The sequence below is a fragment of the Acinonyx jubatus genome, chromosome B3 (genome assembly GCF_027475565.1).
Source record: "Acinonyx jubatus isolate Ajub_Pintada_27869175 chromosome B3, VMU_Ajub_asm_v1.0, whole genome shotgun sequence".
Classification (NCBI taxonomy): Eukaryota; Metazoa; Chordata; class Mammalia; order Carnivora; family Felidae; genus Acinonyx; species Acinonyx jubatus.
In genome coordinates, this window is record NC_069386.1 from 67,638,767 (window position 1) to 67,659,621 (window position 20,855).

General features: G+C 42.1%; 1 protein-coding gene across 1 annotated transcript in view; it reads left to right on the top strand.

The window, feature by feature from the left end:
• Positions 1-20,855, top strand: part of RYR3 (ryanodine receptor 3) — a 525,783-nt gene that overhangs the window by 150,887 nt on the left and 354,041 nt on the right. The window contains exon 2 of the mRNA XM_053224214.1: positions 16,930-17,049. Coding sequence (XP_053080189.1) covers positions 16,930-17,049 — 120 coding nt within the window. The remainder of the gene's footprint in view (positions 1-16,929; positions 17,050-20,855) is intronic.

A 20,855-nucleotide genomic window follows, 5' to 3' on the forward strand; every position in this document is an offset into this window, starting at 1 on the left:
TAAAGAGCAGCAGAAATACTTTACTGCCTGTTTATTTGCACATAATGCCATGCTAAACAGTAGAAGGAGAATTAAACACAGTTTATGCATTCATGGAGCTCAAGCTCTTTAGTGCACAAGTATCAAGACTCTCACATTGGGTAAATTGACCAAAAATAATCTTTTTTTAAATGGCTATTTCCATAGAGCGTGTTCTTACAGAATTCTAATCACAATATGCTTTCAACATCCCAGAGAAGATTGTTCTGTATTCTGTTTGTAAAGAAGCTATAATCCAATCTTGATAATTTATGGTGGTGGTTAACCCTTGGTTTTCTTAAGTTCTTTCTCATAGTTCATTTCAATTTCTGCTGCTATATTTTTAGGGCTAGCCTGTCTCATTCTGACTTCAGTGGATAACAGATGGTTGCCATCTTCCATATATCAGCCCTTCTCATATTTGCAGATGAATAATAAATTTCCTTTTTGCTCGGAACTCCCCAGGCTACTTAGCTCTGATAGGGCCTAAAGAATTGATCTTGCAGAATACAAGAGGATTTCCTCATTAGTGGACAGACTGTTGATAAGCAGAGCAGGCAAGCACATGACAGAGGAGGTTTTTAATGAGAAAGAGAAGTGTAGAAAATACTAGTACGTCATTTAGTTGGCTTTTATGGTATTTTTTGGTGCTTTACGTGTGAATTTCTGCCCTGATAAGGAGAGGGGTTTGAACTTCTGTCTTGATGTTTGCATGGATGAATTCCCAAGAGGTTTGGATTCAGTCACTCCCAAAGTGCTTTTCCCCCAAACTTTCTGTGATTCCATGTAGACCATTTTTCCTTCCCTTATCTTGGTTCAGAGGTGTATTTTGCACAGGAGAACCTGATAATGGCAAGGCAGGAAGAGTGAGGTCATGAACCCTTGCTTTGGATTTTGGTGGTAGAGATGGATACTGCTTTTGGTTATTGCTAGTGTGATCTGCTCTGTATGGTTTTAGTGAAGGCTGACTCAGAAATCATCAAAGCCACAATTAGGTGCAACTGTAGGATAAAATACAGGCCTTTCTGTATCATCGATCTGCTTTATACAAAAGGAACAGATACTGATGTTTAATTCTAAATTGACTCAGGTTACAACCTAAAGTTGTAAAAGGTAAGGCTCTTAATCCCTGAAGCCATAAATGTTACATAGTGACTCAAATTTTGCTTGTGTTCAACACATGGGTGACTACCTATAGATGAGCATGATTTCAAATTTTTATTTGGAATACGTTTACTTGTAAGTCACATGAGTTATTTAACATTGTGGGATACCAACCATATACATTCCCCACATTTTGGAAAGAAGACTACAGTTGCTTTCCCTGTTTCCAGCTAGAACATCTGTGCCAAGGATAAAGTCAGATTGAAACCTAAGAACTTTGGGGCATTGTTTAGGGGTTCTGACTCCTCCCATTGAGAAGGAAATGTACTATTGTAGAGATGGAAAGACTTTGATTTCCCACCACGATCTGCCTCTCCACAGCTATGAAAAGGTCCCTTGTACATTTTGAGACCTCTTTGTCCTGGCTGTGAAGCACTTCATGGAACATGAAAAGTGTTTCTCATTCAAAATAGTTTTACATGCTGTTCTTTGAAGTTACCAGAAAGTCATTCAGCCTTGTCATGAAAAGGTTTGGGAGTGGGCTGGAGAAAGGAAAGGAAGGACCCACAAGTACTCTAACATAGATAGTGCTGGGTACATAGAGAACACTCAGTAACTTACTAGTTGGCTAGTTTTGCGTTTTAAACTCAGATTCCCTAATTTTAGAGAAGTCTGTAAGATAATAGTTTTTCTTGGTGATTGATTTATAGCTGATAGATTGTCTTCTTAGTCCCTGTATTCAAATCCCACAAGGCAATATTATAAAGGCCTAGAGAAAAAAAAAAAAAAAGAATTGTGCCATGTTCTAGAGGAGCACACCTAGTGAGGGACCCACAGATAGTAGCCTTTGCTGATTGGAGGGTCTTGGATCAGCAGTGACTTAGTCTTTGGATCCTTGATTAAAAGAAAAAGAGAACCACAACAATTGATCATTCCCCGCTTACTTACTCTCTGTTATATCTAAAACTCCATTCTTTTCTCTTGTGATTCCAGACCTGTATCAGAGTGTGTGTCAGCCTCCTCTGGCCCCCCAGCTATCCCCTCTGCCTGGAGTCTGTGGCAAGTCTCCATCTTCACTGTGCATCAATCACCCAGAGAGACCTTCCATACCTGCACCCAGCACCCTTCCCTAGAGATTCCCATCATTTGGACTAGAGTAGGACTCAGGAATCAGTATATTTTATAAGTACTTCATATGATTCTTGTGTCATATATGGTTGAGCCCCACTGCTTTACAGCAGAGTTAGATTTGGTTTTTTTCCTATAGACTCCTCAAAATGAGAGATACCCAGGAAAAAATGGTAACATAAAAATGAGTTGTTTCCTCCTTTCTTTCTCACCAAGCCCAGCAGAACTTTGTGCCTTGGGTTTCTGGGGCTTCCTTTTGCCCTGAAGTGATCTAACACTTATTTCCCAAAGTCTCTTGGAGGTGAAAATCTGGGTGGTCCTAGTTGGGGATGGGCCCTGAGGGTTGGACAGGATGAGGCTAAGAGACCAAACCTAGGGAAGTTTTATTTCAGAGGCAGCAGGGAAGGGCATTATAGGGGGCTTCATAGGTAGCAGAGATCTGCAACCCTGTTCATATACTCGTACACAGGAGATGGTAGGATGATGAACGTCAAGATGCTGGAGCTGAAACACCAAGATCTTGGGGACCACAGTCTCTGTGGCTAAGAAGGGTAAAAAGTAGAAGATACCTGCCATCAAATGGACCACACATGCTTGGATAATGAGCATATTAATAGCCATCTTGATGGGCTTGAAGACCAGCTGCTTTACTCCAAACTTTATGGACTGTATAAATCTCCTTAGATTATTATACAGACCCGAGAAGGGGAAAACTTTCCTAGCTGTGACTGAGATTGAAATGATTGTATGTAGGGATTCAGAACCATTACTATATTTAGAAAAAAAGCCAATATGGAATTTTTTTCATCTAAGGGATATGGAATAAATTTTAGTCTCTGTAACAATAGGAATCAAGCAATCAGGCTCAAATAGATTGACTGATCCCATCTCCTATGCTTTTAATTTTATTGGGTTTTCATTAGATTTTTAAAAAATTTTTTTTAACGTTTATTTATTTTTGAGACAGAGAGAGACAGAGCATGAACAGGGGAAGGTCAGAGAGAGAGGGAGACACAGAATCTGAAACAGGCTCCAGGCTCTGAGCTGTCAGCGCAGAGCCCAACGCGGGGCTCGAACTCATGTACCGTGAGATCATGACCTGAGCCGAAGTCGGACGCCCAACCGACTGAGCCACCCAGGCACCCCTGGATTTTGGTTTGACAAAGAACTCCGAGGGATTTTGCTGCAGTAGGGCATTGCATTTTATAGGCCTGTTCATAGAATGAGGGGGTTCTAGGATTTTTATGACAGGGCTTAGGGGCAGCAGTGTGGTAGTGCACGGAGGTGGGGGTAGTTAGTACCTGCTGGACAGAGAGAGTGGTCCTGGGGCTTGAAGTTGTATTTTCACTTGACAGAAGATCAAGAAACAGATGGTACTTTATTTAAGAAAGAGGCAACTACCCTTCAATTAAAGCCTTCCAGCTGTAACATCTACCCCTTTCCAGCCGCAATAAGGTGAGAAACTGAAAAAGCAGCACCGGCAAGCAGGAGTGGTGTCAACCATGAAGGTACTGAAATGCTTTCTTCACAAAGGAGCCTTGATACAGTGGGGGAAAACTTGGGTTTTGGAGACATACAGAACTGGATTTAAATCCTCACTTCACTAGCTTTGATGCATTTTTGTATTCCCAGGACCTGGCAGTGCATGACATATAATAGACCATAACAATGAATACTTAATAAATGAATAATGGATGCCCAAAAGAAATAACTGTCTGACTCTGGGCAGTTTCTTAACCTGTGTGCCTGCGCTTAAGTGTCATCACCTGTAGAATGGGTATACTGAGAGGTAGAGGAGATTTTTGAGGATTGTATGAACTACAAAGTATATAAACCAGTGCCTGGTGGAGCTTCCTTATATTTAAGTTGTCTTCTAGCCATACACCTTCCCTAGTGCTATAGTTTCACAGATTTGTGATAGGAAGAGCATTGCTGAATTGAAATCCTGAAGTGTGGGAAATTGTTGCACACAGTAGCCAAATTTCACCTCAAATTTGACTCTGAGAAATAAAGGCTGAACCCTGCCACCAGGGGATGTGTCAAGGAGAATTCCTGTTTCGAGAAACAGGCTTTGCTTGGCTTTCACAGGTCCTCTGTCTCTTCGTGAAGTGTGTCTTAGGATCCCAAACAGTGTCTGGTTTTTGTTTTTGTTTTTAATTGAAGTATAATTAACATGCAGTGTTATATTAGTTTCAGGTATACAACATGATTCAACACTTCTATTCATGACTCCATGCTTGCCATATTATAATATTATTGGCTATATTCTCTATGCTGTACCTTTCATCTTCATGACTTAGGTGCTCTGGGGATTCGTACCTCTTAATCCCCTTTATTTCACTCATCCTCCCATCCACTTGCCCTCTGACAACCACCAATTTGTTCTCTGTATTTAAGTCTGGTTTTTGCTGGTTTCTTTGTTCGTTTGTGTTTTTTAGATTGTACATACATGTGAAATCATATGGTATTTGTCTTCCTCTGACTTATTTCACTTATGACAATACCTTCTAGGTCCACCCTTGTTCTTGTAAATGGCAAGATTTCATTATTTTTTATGGCTGCATAATATTCCATTGTGTAGATACACCACATCTTCTTTATTCATCTATTGATGGACATTTGGGCCTCTTCCATATCTTGGCTGTTGTAAATAATGCCGCAATAAATATAGGGGTGCATATATTTTTTTGAATCAGTGCTTTTGTTTTCTTTGGGTAAATACCCAGTAGTGGAATTCCTGGATCATAGGGTATTTCTGTTTTTAAATTTTTGAGGAGCCTCCATATTGTTTTCTAGTGATTCTACCAATTTACATTCCCATCAACAGTGCATGGGGGTTCCTTTTTTCTCCACATCCTCACCAACACTTACCTTTACTTGTTGATTCTTGCCATTCTGAGAGGTATGAGGTAATACCTCATTGTGGTTTCGATTTTCACTTCCCTGCGGATAAGTGATGTTGAGCATCTTTTCATGTGTCTGTTGGCCATCTGTATGTCTTTGGAAAACTGTCTATTCAGTTATCTATTCATTTTTAATTGGATTATTTGATTTCTGATGTTGAGTTGTAGAAGTTCTTTATATATTTTGGATATTAACGTTTTAACAGGTGTATCATTTGCAAATATCTTCTCCCAGTCGATAGACTGCCTTTTTGTTTTGTTGATGGTTTCCTTTACTGTGCAAAAGCTTTTAATTTTGATGTAGTCCCAATAGGAATTTTAGCTTTTGTTTCCCTTGCCTGAGGAGACCTATCTAGAAAAATGTTGCTAAGACTGATGTCAAACTATTGCCTATGTTTTCTGCTACCAGTTTTAAGTTTCAGATCTCACATTTAGGTCTTTAATCCACTTTAATCCACTTTGAGTTTATTTTTGTATATGACGTCAGAAAATGGTCCAGTTTCATTCTTTTGCATGTAGCTGTCCAGTTTTCCCAGCATTGTTTATAGAAAAGACTGTCTTTTCCCCATTGTGTATTCTTGCCTTCTTTTGACATAAATTAATTGACCATGTAAGTGTAGGTATCTTTCTGACAGTGTCTGGTTTTGATTCCTGACTGTTGGGTACTCTTGGTCTACAGCTTTTTACTCAGATTTGACCCAATGTTTTGATCCACTATTTGTCCTAAACTTCATTATTTTAACTTGACGCATTTGTGACATGTTTGCCCCATATGGTAGGTATTAAGGATACAACACAAACAAGATGGAGATGAGAAGGATGTAATTCTTGGCTTCAAAACAGAAAATTTCTGTTAAGGGGATTTAGATTAGAAATCCAAGAGTTACAGTGCAGAGAAGTAGTTTCTGATAGTTTCTGATAGAAACATACACTAATCATGGGACAGAAAAAATATCAGGGAGGAAAGAGAAATAGCTCAAACATCCCTGAGTTCTTGTCTCTGTCTCACTCAGGTTCTTCTGGTCCTGGATTATATCATGTCTGCAAACCACTGCCACTGAAACCCCATTTGAGTCAATGTATATTACAGGATAGTCATCCACTTAGAATGGGAACTCCAGAAAGGTAGATGTGGCCTGTCTTGTTCATCACTGTACCCCAGTCCATGAAACAGAGGCTGACACACTAATAGGCACACACATAAATTGAGTGAATTTATGACTTAATCCTGAATGGAGCTGGGAGAAATTGATGGGTTCATTTTCTCTCTCTCTCTATGTCTCTTTCCCTTCCTTCCTTCTTTCCTTCCTTCTTCCCTCCCTCTCTTCATGTCTTACTGAAAGTAGTCCTGGATAGTTCATAGGGCTTTAGCACCATTAAATTATGAAAACACTTCTTTTGCTTTTAAGTGACCTATTTTCAAAGACTTATCTATCTAAATGTCAGCCCATAAATTTCATTACAATCTACTAACTTTATCAAGCATCCTTTCTGAAAAAGGCACAGTGTTCCCTAGCTATTAGATTTTGGATGGAAATTGCTAGATGCTTTGTCGTTGCTTTTGGATTTTACAACGTCTCCAGTAAATTGGATTGATTATGCACACAAGAGTGTTTGTGTCTTTCACGTTGGCTATTTTAGTGTCATTTACTTTTGCTAAAACTCTTAAAGGGGAAAATTCCAGAAAGTAGCATAAGAAAGCATTATGCTAGTAGAAACAATCTCCCTGTTTAGTTTATTTCCCTAAACCAAAAGCAGACAGTACTGTGGCCCTCACCCCTCATCCTAGATGCTATTAGAAGATCTAACAAGTGGTGGGCTACAAGTGGGTGGGCTGTCATGGGTGAGTTGCAAGACCCAGGGAAGGTGTTATACCTCAGTTCAGAAGCTGAAGATCCAAGAATCAATGATATAAAAAAAGGAAATTAAAGAATAGATCTAAAAACATAAAAATGTGGCTTATATTGCATGGTTTGTCCAGGTCTCAGTAGTGCCATGGTAGAATCAGAATTGGATGCCCTTTGCATGGTTCTCAGGTTACAGTGCTCAGACTGCATGAGGATGGAGACACAGAGCAAACTCATCAGTGTCTATAATGTAAACATGGGAAGTTGAAGTGTCCTGGTTAGATCCCCTTTTTAATATTAGGTTCAGATCAGTGTTGGTTCCAGAGACCTATACTTTCCTACAGTAACTGTATTACCAACCCTTGCTACACCTCTTAGGTTAGACGCTGAACACCATGTTTGCTTTAGTATTCTAGCTTGTTCCCATTCATATTTTACCCTGGCTGATGTGCCTAAAGAAGAAAAGAAACCAAATAGGTAAGGGCATGCACCTGGGTATGGTCACCCACCCAGTGTGTTCTCACTGGGTGGGAGAGAAGTATTCAAAATACCAACATTGCACATAAAATTTTACAGAAAACCTCCCTGTGAAATTTCCTTGGTACCAACTAGATCATTATTTTTCTGTCCTATGAGAATAGGTAAGTGTTAATAATTGGCCATTATTTCTAGACAAACATGTCACAGGTCATTGCATTCTTCCATGTCTAATAGCAGCATGATCTGTCTGAGAGGGAATTAAATCCCTGTGTAAACCCTGGTGCCTGCTTGTCCCACTAATCAATGTAGAGAAAGGCTTCCGCCTTTGCCCTTTTCGTGTAAGTTCCAGAGAGACCAACCCATGGGTGACACTGAATAGATTTTACAGTCAAGCTCCAAACTCTGCCTTCTCAGCAATGAGAAAAGTTATGAAGAGCAAGCAGAATACGCCTTCCAGTTGCTGGAGCAGAAGGGGCCCTGGAGGCTGCAGGTGACTCTTTGGCTTGTCAGTCCCCAACATAAGCAAACAATTCCAGCTGAGTCTGAGGACTGTTAGATCACTTCCTATAAAGCAACAGAAGGGTGCAATGAAGTTGTAAGTTCTTGTGTCTAATATGAAACAATATGACTAGGCTGTCATTTAGTGACCATTGGAGCGCCTACCATGTACTGGGCACTTTTCCAGGCACTGGAGATGCATTGAGGAGAAAAACTGTGTCTAAGAGATACGGTTCATTACATTCTAACGAAGGAGGAGACAACTAAGAAATATATATTCTTAGGTAGGTAGTGCTTGCTGGCCAAGAAGGCAGATGAAGCAAGATGGGAAGCGCAGAGTGGGATTGAGGTTGTAATTATATATTGGGTAATTAGGGAAGGCCGCTCTGATGAGAAGACACTGAACAGACACCTGAAGGAAGTGAGGGTGGGAGGTCTGCAAACCTCTGGGAGAAGAGCATTCTGGGCAAAGGAAAGAGCAAGCACAAAGCGTGTGAGGGAAGGTCATGCTTCAAGAGTTGGGGCTCTTCCAAGGAGGCTAGTGCGGCTGAAAGTGAGCAAAGGGTGATAGAGAGGTTGTTGGAAGGTGTTAGCCCCTCCTAGGCCACAGTAAGAATTCTGCCTTTTTCCTGAATAAGACAGTAAATCGCCGGAGGGTTTTGAGAAATGGAGTGACATATCTCAGGTTTTAGAAACCTCTATCTGGGGGCAGAGAAGAGGTGTAGAGAAGAGATGGGAAACAGGAGTGGTGACTGCAATAATCATGACAAGAAATGATGGCCTGAGCCTGGTGGTCCAGTTGGATCCATCCTGAAGGTAGAATGGGTAGGATTAGTTGCTGATGTGGATGTGAGGTGAAAGAAGAAAAAAAAAGGAATCAATAGGACTCCCAAGATTTTTTATATATTTTTTTGAGAAGGGGGAGGGGCAGAAAGAGGGGACAGATGATCTGAAGCAGGCTCTGTGCTGACGGTAGGGAGCCCAATGTGGGGTTTGAACTTATGAACCATGAGATCACGACTTGAGCTGGGACCAAGAGTCGGACACTCAACCTACTGAACTACCTGGGCACTCTGGACTCCGTTATTTTTATTTTATTTTTTACATATAGTATGTTAAAAAGGACTTTATTTTTATACTTCAAATGCTCTAAATTAATAAAAGTAGTAATTATCCTGTTTTATTTTTTTTTCAATTTTCAAAATGCTGAGGACAGCACCTCATGGTAGAAATACCCCTTTGTAGTAGTTAAGAACAGCTATCATCTAGAAAGTGCAGATATTTTTGTTGACTTTACCTACTGATTTATTTTCTTGCCTGAGACCCTAAAGAAGAAGTTGCCATGTCCCGAGACAGACAAGACTTTGGGAAGGACATTCTCAGGGGAGATGATTAGGAGTTGGATTTTGGAGATACTAGAGCAACTGGAAATACAAGCTAGAGTTCAGAGGAGAAATCTAAGCTGTTGGTGATATGAACTTGGGAGTCATTCATGTACTGATGGTTTTAAAAGCCATGTAATCAAATGGGATCACAAAGGAAGAGAGTGCAGGTAAAGAGGGAAACTCCAAGGAACACCCTGTGAGCCCTGCTGGTAGTGGCGGAGAGGGGAGGGCAGGATGCTAGCCCGGGAGACTGAGGAAGACCTGCTAGTGAATAGAGGGGAAAACCAAAAGAGAGTCTACCCTATGAACCAAATGAATAAAGTATTCAAAGAAGGAAGGAATGATAAACGATATCAACTTTCTCTCTTTGGATCCCAAGATTTCCATTTTACTGCATTTTGCAGCAATCAGTGAGTAGTAAGGAATGAGAGATGGGAACCATCCCTAATTTTTGAGAGATTGGGAAAACAATGGGGATTTTCAAAAGTGTAATCATACTACAACAAAAACAGACCACAGCAACAGAAAAACCCTAGAAGGGTTGTCTCTAGGGACACGATATAATGTCAGCTTCTGTGAGTTGGACATTGGACTAGTTAGCCTCCTCCCTCAGTCTATAACCTTTAGATGCATAATTTTTAAAATGGGATTAAAAATATTTGTATGTCTCATGGGGCCATTGTGGAAGCAGGATATCATAGTTCCTTCTATATGCTTCCCACTATTTCCTTGTTGGCATTCTAGACTATACAAGTAAAGAAATGCAGAAGGATTTTTATGTGAATTTTTTATGCATCAGCAATTTTGTTAATGCTGTTGTTTTCAAACTATGTGATTTGTCCACTAAATTCACAAATAATTGTACTTTTCTACTCTGTGCCAGGCACTATGAAGGGCACTGAGGATTCATAGGGAGATGAGACATTCCTGCCTTCAAGGAGGTTAGAATCTAAGGAAGTAAATAGAGTGATTGATGTTTAGGACATACAGTAGACCACCAGTGCCATTAATCCTTGTGAAATAATTTAGGGATGGTCTCATCATTCCAAAAGTCTACTTACTTTTCACTGAAGAGATGCTGTAGGGGTAAAGCCTGAGAATGAGCTCTCTCACCCATGTCTGCATATATTTAGTAGGTGGTTTGTTTCCTAACATAGTGTCTGATGTTCAAGATGAGTGGCTAGGACACATCCTCCTCTTTAAAGCAATGAATAAATGGTTATGGATTTTCCTCTGCAGTAATATCTGCACTTAAATGTGGACCATGAAATCTGCTGGACTGCGCTCCGTCCCATGCGCTCTTTGCTCACGAGCTTCTTGGTATCAGTGATGTGCCCATCTAACTATAGGGCTGTCATCAGCTGCCTAATGATCTACCGTAAATAGAGCTGTCAGCCATTTTGTTTTGTCCCAAAGAGTTCTCTGCAAATGACCCAGGGAGAAGAGGGAGAGCCAAGGTGCCCCCAGCCATCAACACAGACTCCAAACAAGGTTGTCATGACCCTTGGACCAGGAGCCAAGGGTATAAGAAAGAAGCAGTAGAGACAGAATAGGCAAGCTCCATTCATTTTCAAATTCAAGGTTCTTTAGCTAGAGGAGTATAGAAAGAAACTTACTTTGTCAGAAATGACCTGTGATAACATGAAATTTAAGCAAAGAGAGCCAAAGGCTGTATATCCTTGTTCAGGGACAATCACTCAACACCACCACAGACTGAATCTATGACAGGAATAGCTGGCGCTTATGAACTGCATAACTTGGAAGGATGCTGACATATGATATACCTAGGATTTTAATCATTCTTCCCCCTACGTTACAAGTTTGGGGATGACGTACATTCCTTCCACTGTTAAGTCATGGAGCACAGGAAAATTTTGTTTTATTTGAATTTTAGGTCTCTGGCTATTCTCTATGGCATCGTGCTCTGTGATGTGGTTACTTGTCAACATTGTATGGCCATGTGAGAGGGCTGGTGGCTGGGAGTTACCTATTTTTATCAACAGGATCACCACGGGCCTTAGAGTCAGGGATAGGTGAATTCAGACCTGTTACTAAGGTCAGTCTCTTGGGAGACTGTTGGGCATTATGGTAAATAGGACAGCCTCCTGATTCAGATAATCCTAAGGTTCAAGGTCAAAATCTATTATTTACATGCTGTGTGTATTAGGCAAATTAATTATCCTCTGTGCTTTAATATCTTTATCTACAAATGGAATATTAGTATCTTCTTTACAGGATGGTTGTAAGGACTTAACTGAGATGCTGTGACATGGTGGCACCTAATGACTGCTCCTTAAATATTCACTTCTTAAAATTGCCAGATTCCTCTGATCTTTGGTTTCCTCATTCTTAAAATGGTCGTGTTGTTGTTAATAATCTAGGGGGAAATCTAAGCAGTGTGTCTGGTATGGAATGAATAGTTGATATTTTTATCAATAGAAAAGTGACCTTTTCTGGAATAACTATTGTTACATGGGTGAGAGTAGAGAAATCTTTTTTAAATCTGATTCCATATCTTGATCAGTCAACATGTTTTTACCAAACACATTATGTTCCCAGCCTATATGGGGAAACAGTTTTTTGTGCTTTTATAATTTAGATTACAAGGTAAAAAACACATACATTGAATAAATCATAACTGGATGTATATTGTGCATAAGGTACTATGCTAGCAAGTATCCTGATAGATATAAATATGAACCAGACATGGACCTTGCCTTCAAGGGGTTCAGAGCCAGCTGTGAGAGAGATGGGAGAGAAAGCATGGATGCATCCTGCCTGGATTGGGTACCAGACTCTACCCCTCACCACCATGAGACCATAGGCAAGTTACTTGACTACCCTGTGTAGGGCTCCTCATTTGTGGCATGCCGGTGAAAACAGTACCTACACCATAGTGTTGGGGTGAAGTAAGCTTTATTACTCATAAAGCACAGTGTCAGTCATACAGTCCGATATCAGTAAATGTTAGCCATTTCAAAATATAGAGTAGGGGATAACTGTGCATGTAAACAAACATAAGGCAAGAGTATGGTGATATTGCTATGGAAATTTGGATGGAGGAGAGATTACTTAGACTTCATAAAAGAATGTGGCATTTAAGCTAAACTTGGGAGAATAGGCAATATATGAACGTGGAAAAATGGCAAATCAGGGCAGCTTTAGAGTTAGTGATTGTGTAAGAATATGAGGGTAGACAGGTGAAGGAACTCTACAGGGAAGAAGTTGGGGGAAAAAGGTCAGAAAGTGAAGGTCCTCATATGCTGGCTCAAGGAGTTTGTATTTGCTACGTGGACAGTGGAGAGAGAGAGCCATTATAGATTTTCAACAGACAAATGGTAAGGTCAGAGCTATGCCTCTAGAAATAGATCAGAGGAAGAATGCTCTGAGTTGTCTTCATCTCTAGACCTCCAGTCTGTCCTTTCTCTGGTCCATTTGCTGTAGGACAGGCAGGAGGGAAGACTCAGACAGGACGTGGTGATATTTGGGCCTGGGTTGCCAAGAGGTTGTATGTGTCACTAACAAACATGGACAACATAAAAGGATGCGTAGGCTGGAAATGTACCTTTTGGTTCATTGGGACATGTCGGTTTGCAGTGTTGAGCATGAGTATTTGGATAAAGTCAGGGATAAGTGGAGGTTTGGAACCTTAGAGTGCCACCAGGTTGGAGATACAGATGGTCCAACTACTAATCAGAATAAAACTGGAAGCCTGAAGAATGGATGGGATTGCTAAGCAAAGATGATGAGGACCAGTCCTTAGGTGATCCCTATGTGAAGGAATACCAGGAGAAAGTGGACATAGGAAGGTTCCATCAGAAAGACAGGAGAACACAGTTGATTAAATGAACAGAAGAGTTTCAAGGAGGAGAACTTCAGGGATGCTGGACAAGACTTACTTGAGAGATGGGAAGGCAGTAGGAATGGAGGAGAGATGAGGGTGGAGACAGAGAAAAGAACTTACCTGCGAGGGAAGTGAGCAGAGACCTTTTGACATAGTGAGTGGAAAGCCAGAGATGCTTATGTGATCTTTGGTATTTCTTGGGGACTTAAGACAGGTGCACCCCTCATCCTTAAGTTGAGAGGCCAGGTCTAAAAAGTCTTTTCATTACTGATTATTATGCCCTCTGACCTAACCCTTCTTTCCTCTTTATTTTATCTCTTTGTCTTATAGATGGCGGCGGGGGGTGGGGGGGGGAGGTGATTTGATCGTGACTGAGTTGAATCTGTTGTGAGTTCGACAAAGAGGGGAGATGTTATGATCTTGTTCCAGTGAAACCAGAGTTCAAACAAGCCAAAAATGTATTACTGGAAAAAGAATCCCATAAGTTGATAGTAGAACAAAACCCCAGAGTTGTGTTACTTTCTTATTCAAAAAATCCTTTCTCTTCCTGGTAAAGAGGAAGAGAAGGCAGGGCTCTCTAGGAATTGGGAATTGGAAGTATTGGTGAGGGAAAGCAAGAACAATGAACATAAGAGAACGAGAAAGCAAGAAAGAGAGGCTTGGGTTCATAGAGCCAGGTAGTCTGGTTCGGAGTAAGATAGTCTAGTTCTGGATTTTAGAATAGGAACTGTTGTAGGTTTTGACAAGGAGTGTTACGCATAGCGTGTTACTGAAACTGTGCAAGTAATTACGTCAAGGTGTTCACTTGGAAGAGATTATCCACGTGAACTTTGAAATTAGTCGATATGATGGCTCAGGTGGCAGGGAGAAAGGCCAGGAGCTGGCCTTTCAGACCTCAGCTCCACTACTCCAGTATTAACCGATCTTGTCTTGTAAAACTAGGTATGCTCTGCAGTATCCTGGCAGAATGCTTTGTCATTGGATGGTAGTCAAAAATGTGTATTGAATTCATACAAAAATGATCAGACTTTGTGATGGTCGTTAAGAATCAGATAAAGGTGGGAGAATTAAGTAGGATATTGATAGATGACTTGAGAGGATGTGGAGATTGGCTGTCACATACCTCGAAATTGAAGAGTTTTGGACCTGAGTAGGAGAGCGATTATCTGAATTTGGCATTGAGGAATGGGAGGGGAGTTACAAGAAGATGGAAGAATTCGCAGCCTCCAGTGAGTGACAGGGAGTTCCTTGGAAACGGTACCTTCTGTAAATACCCAGATTTGATTTAAAGCAAAGGGACAAAGGGAGAGAGGTAATGGGAGAAGAGAATGTACATCGGTACAGGAAGCAGTCAACTAGGGAGGGCTGGTAACTGGAGGGGCTGTGTTCTGTGTTTAGGGCATAGAAGATGTGATGTGATGGGTTGAATTAACTTGTGGTTCTGAATGAAACTTGGGTGCAAAGATGACAGTGTCGGGTACTCGAAGGCTCAGGATGTTGGTCTGATGGAGGTTTGTGGAGAATGGTAGGTGCCACCTGGAATGAAGGCAGGTACAAGCCAGGTCAGCACGGAGCGTCCGGTTCCAGACAGCATGTGGGAAAAAGGGAAAGCTTTGGGACAACAGTAAACTTGGCTTAGAGCCCCAAACCCATCTGTGTGGCATGCAGAGTGCGGACCTAGGAAAATGTTTGTGCCAAGTGCTCCTCAGCAGACAGCTGTTAAGCCAGGGCAAGGTTTTTTTATTGCATTAGCTGACTGGCAGCCTAGCTTATGAGGATGTGAGTTATAGAACAGGGAAGTTTCAGAAGACAGAGAGGCAACTAATGCCAAGTCAAGCTAAGGTGGTTTGGGCACGTTGGAGTGGAAAGGGCATGGGAAATAAGGTCATGCAGAGACGTACTTTCAACTCAGGTCGAAGAGAAAATTCTGTCGGCTTTTACCAGCTCATGAAAAGTCTAGTCCTTAACACACACCTGTGATTTCTAAATGACTATTGTTTGCTTGGCAAATGGTATGTAGGTGGGAGATATTTAAATATTTCTCAGTAGGGGGTCCTCTCGACATTTGGGACAGAAAAATCAGGTGTTTTGAGGACTGCTTCTTGAAGTACAGACCACGTAAGTTTCATGACCCATTTTGGAATGCGCATAGTGTCCCTCAGTGATTTTGACAATTAAGAGTACTCCCTTGTTGCCTGTGCCATTGGGGAGGATGTGATCACCTCCTCCCCCCGAGGATCTGTGGGAGACTCCAGCTGGGGGAAAACTTGTTTCTCTTCAGAGATTTCACCGAATCCACATTCTGAGAGTAGTGCCATGCTGGAGTTCTGTTCTGCTTCAATTCAAGTGAAGACCATGAATTCTGACTGCACTCTAAGCGGAGGCTTTTTATTAGTGACTCAATTTAATGACGAACAGTGACATTCCAGTGCCAGTAGAAGTGTGAAACTTTTTTTCCCCTCCATATTCTTTTCATATGTCTGTGATTTGTGGCTTCTTATAGTTTCCTATAGCTTCTGACCAATCTCTGGGCACCAGCAGTCCTCTTTTGTGGGATCTCTTACTATTCGATCTCTTTATCTTCCCATCAGGTAGAAGGATTTTATTTTTCCACATGACTATGCACATCGCAGACCCCTTTTCAGAAAAGCTGTTTCTGTTTAATCTGACTGTCCAGTACTCTGGGACAAACACTAAAATCGGGGGACACGGGGGTGAGACCGGGCAACTGGAGAGCAGTTGCTAAGGAGGAAGCTTCAAGTGGCTTTCCTCTGGTTACTCCTTTAACATAACCACACCTGCAAATATTTTTGATGTTTGCAATCCAACATTGAGTGGTGGGAGAGAGGGGGGACATAGACTAACAGATTGGAGAAACTGTAAGGAAAATGATTTCCTCTCAGCCTCGGTCAGGACTGTGCGAGAGGTGAGCATGTTACTGTAAATAGAGGTTGACCTCATTTCTAGACCATCAACAAGAGGGATGCCATCCAAACAAGGCCTCTGAAATTTCAGCAGGGTTGCTTCTGAGAGTGATGCATAGGAGGGAGGTCCCCTCCTTAAGGAATTCAGAGTGGCTCCTCTACTTGACCTTCAGCTCCTCCCTCCAATCTCAAGCTTCAAGGCTTCTCTTGAGCTTCCTTTCCCATATGTCTGAAACCCATTTCCTGTCACCCTCCATAGCTTCCTTCTGTCATCTCTGGCAAATGTGTTACCCACTACATGGGCCCCCCTCCCCCAACAACATGTCTCTTGCTTCCTCCAAGCCTCATACACAACGGACTTGCCCTGCACGAACCCCACCTCCGTCTGATCTCTGCTGTTGTCTCTGTTCCCCCTCAGTCTCATCTCAATTTTCTGTTCTTATTATGTATTTGGAGATGGCTTAGATTTACTTTCATGTCCGCTCACGTGTTGGAATTGGCTGCTCAGCCGGATTGTGTGCATTTCCTGCACCTCAGAAGCGAGGCTCATGCTCTAGATGTGTGGGGTACACGCGTTCCACGTACATGTACCTGCACCCACTGACCCCACCCCAGAGTTCAGAGTACTCAGGGGAGGTGTTCAGTACTGCCATATGTTCTCCTTTTCTGTATCATGCTCAAAAGTATGTGCCTCTCGGTGTACATGATGACGATATAGCAGGGTGACTTGGGGACCTGGTTCCACATGGGAAGGCAGCCCCTCATTCACTTGCACGTGTGTCTCTGTTCTGCCGTCAGGAGGATGAAGTGGTTCTCCAGTGCATCGCAAGCATTCACAAGGAGCAGAGGAAGTTCTGCCTGGCAGCCGAGGGCCTGGGAAACCGCCTGTGCTTCCTGGAACCCACTTCAGAAGCCAAGGTACGATTGATTGCCTGCCCTGCACCTTCTCCCTTGACCTCCCAGGCAGTCATTTAGGGGAAGGAGCTGCAGGGAGAGGAGGTTGAGAGTGATGAGGAAGAAGGTAGAAAGAAAGGACGCATTTGTTTTTCAGATGGGAAGCAGATCGGAAGTAAAATATGACTCTTCCCAGCCCAGGAACAGTAGGAATGCAGAGCAGCAAAGAATTAGTGGTGCCTTGTCTGTCTGTGTTCCTCAGCACACCAGTGATGCTTTGAGGTCACTGTCACAGAAGAGGTTCTTTTCATATTCCCAGAACACCTTTTTGTATTGTTAATTCCTAAAGGTCCTCAGTGCGGGTTTTGTACTCTCAGCTGTCATTTATGGCTACCAGGACTCCCAGGTGCTTGGGCCTGAGCTTCACGGGAAGCCCACTGCTCTCAGTTCAGACTGCGCTGAGCTCCTGCGATCGTTACCCCTGCCTGCCCACTGTGACCTGGGGGCAGACAGGAGTGTTTGCTCTAGTCCCTGCCTGCGTGGTGGCATGTAATGTCATGTCTCTTCAGCCAAACCTTTTCTTCCTCCAGTTTCAGACTGTCTCTACTTTTCGTGATCTGTCAAGTATATCCATGTGCTCAGCAAGATCGCCATACTTGGCGGTCCTGGCCAGACCTTTAGATCAGTCAGGGTTCTCCAGAGAAACAGAACCAGTGGGATCTCTCCCTTTCTCTCGATGGGTGGGTGGATGGAGAGATGATGGATTTAAGATATTGCCTCACGTAATTATTGGGTCTGGTAAGTCTAAAATCTATACATCAAGTCAGTAGGGTTGAAACTCAGGGAGAAGTTGATGCTGTCTTGCAGAATATCTCTTCTCCAGGAAACGTCGGTTTTTATTTTTAAAGCCTTTAAAAGATGGCGTGAGGCCCACCCACATGATCAAGGGTCATCACCTTAACTTGAAGTCAACTGATTATAGATGTTAATCACATCTATCAAATACCTTCACATCAATACCTGGATTGGTGTTTGGTTAAATAACAGAGTACTATGGTCTAGCCAAGCTGACATACAGCTAACCATCTTACCCTCCTCACAGAGCCATTTTTTTAAAACAGAAAATGGTTACTATATTTTCCAGTAGGCCCACCGGATTAGCATGCTGTTTCTCCACATGAACATCTACAACACAGACATGCATGGTGTGGCTGAACACCAGATGTGCACTGTGAAGGCAGCATGTCCCAGAAGCCCCTGTGCTCTCCATCACTGTTTTGCCCTCCCAGGGAGGTCACCAATCCCTGAGTTCAAACATCGATCAGTGACATGTGTGACCAGTGCCAAAAGGACAGAGTCCCATTAAAATAAGTGGCAGAGAGAAAAGGAAGATGTTTTTATCTTTTTTAAAGGCCTTAGACTTGATTTCCCTGAGGTCTTTTCTCATTTGCTTTTGTCCTTAGCTAGATATTTTTCTTTTCATTCCCAGCCATCTGGGATAATAGGAAGATGACTAGATTAGAAGTCAAGAAGTTAATCCTCAACCACTAGCTAGTCATGTGACTATGGGCAAGTCACTCAACCTTGCTTTCCGTTTCCTCATCTGCCAGATGAGGTACATCCTGGTGCAGTGGAAAGAGCATTGGCCTAAACTGAAAACCAGTGGTCTCATTTTCTAGTCATCCACTGAGTGGGTCATGGGGCAGTGGTTTGGGGCACAGGTTCTGGAGCCAGACTGTCAGAGTTGGAGTCCTGTCTCTCACCACATACCAGCTAAGCCGGGATCTTGGCCAAGGTACTTGACCTTTCTGTGCTTAGTTTCTGCACCTGCTTAATGAGAATTTAATAGTAACTACCTAAAGAGGTTTTTCTTAGGATTACATGAGTTAATACCTAAGAAGTGCATAGCACACTCTCTATAACTATTGACTCCTCATTGACTATTATGATTGAACCTTGTCTAAACCAGATGAAAAACTATATATCCTAACCCGAGAATATTTTGTATTGCCCAGGAATAAAAATAACCGATTCCACGCATAAATGCATTTGAGGATGAGAAAATGTCCTTCCTAACACCCACTTGACTAAGTGTCCTTATTTTAATTTTTCATTTTAAATTTAAAACAAGGTAATAAGACTGAAAAAGAGATGTAACAAATCATAATTTACTCATCTTGTCACAACTATTTTCATTTGTTTTTCATTCAGCCTCTGTTCACATGCCACCTGTATGTTTTCAGAGTTGTACTCAGAGTTGACGTGTAAGCATTCTGCTTTTTTTTCCTTTAACATTTTAGCCAGTTCCATAAAGCTATGTGGTCTCCGTGGTTTAAAAAAAAAAAAAAAAGTATGTGGTTTTGTTAGTTCTTTTTTGCTTTTTAGAGTAAATATCCAGGAGAAAAATTAATGGTGTTAGGAGGATGAGCAGTATTAAACTACTTTCCCCAAAGGGTATACCAGTTGTCACAGTTGACATGCCCACTATCATAGCATGAATATGTGTCTCTTGTATATACAGTATGAGGAAACTGCATCGTGAGTGCTTCTCAAAAAAACAGGGTCGAGTTCATGGAAAGGATAAAGTCTTTAGAACTTCATGTCCCCATTCCTGGGAGGTGCCTGCTGGCCGCCATTTTCTGTGGCTTCAGTCTTTCCCACAGTCAGCTACAGCTGTGCACACTGCTTCTGACCTGTCCCCTCCCTTTTCACTAAATATTTCCTCTGATTCTCTACTATCCACTTTCACAACCACCTTTGCTATTCTTAGGTTCTCAGAAGCTAACATAGGTGGTGCAGTGAAATGAGAAGGTGTATTCCCAAGCCTGGCACTGAGCAGGAGGCACACACCTCAAACAGCACTCTTATCACCAGCTACAGAGCCACCAGTGACCTTGGCATTCCCAGTCAAGGGTATTTCAAGCTAGGTGAGCCACAGAGAGATAAAATTGAGATAAATTCTAAGGAGAAGATACACCTCTAAGAAAGAGGAGATGAGATAAGGTTCTCAAAAGGTATTCTTAATGTACAAGCCCTATGAAAAGGAGGTCACATTGAAACAAGGGGTGAGAGAGTAGAAGAATGGGAAGCAAAAGTACACCAACACTTGCTGTAGACATGGAGACTGTTGAACACTTGGGAGAGCGCTTGTAACTTTCTGTTTGCCGTGGCCCACTCTTCTTTGAAGGTCTCTTGAAACTGCAAATGTCAACAGATGGAAGCACTGTTAATCCACTTCCCTTTCAAAGATGCACAGCTCCAGGAATTAAAAGGTGTCCTCCCTGTTTTACAAGAAAGGTTTCAGAATTATAACCAGAAACCAGGAAACATGGAAAGGAAATGTTGCTTCTTTATTTGATCAGTAACAGCAAATGCTTATTGAGTGCTATTTTTAAGTGGAAAACGTATTCCCAGGAATTTACTACTTTTCCTCTCATCCATATTATCTATTTTGTATCTACAGCATTAGCTGGGGAAAGGGGATCTTACTTGGTTTAACTTAACATCCAAACTCATAAAACTCACACACTGCTTGGTACCAGTATGTGCATTAGGGCAGGAACCACTGCTTGCCTTCTGGGAAGTGTCAGGCACACCTGTGGGAATCCTTGCTGCTGAATCCCCCACCCAAGATGAGGCCAAGTGCAAAGAGATGAGGTCCACTTCAGGCAGATATGAGAGTTACCATGGCTCACAAGCCTCATGGACCACAGGAGCCAGTGTTTCTTGTAACAACTCCACAGGCATGGCTTTTGGGAGCCCCACAAAGGACACCACCTCCCAGCTATAAGTCTTTACACTTGGGGAATTGCAAAGATATAGCTTCCTAC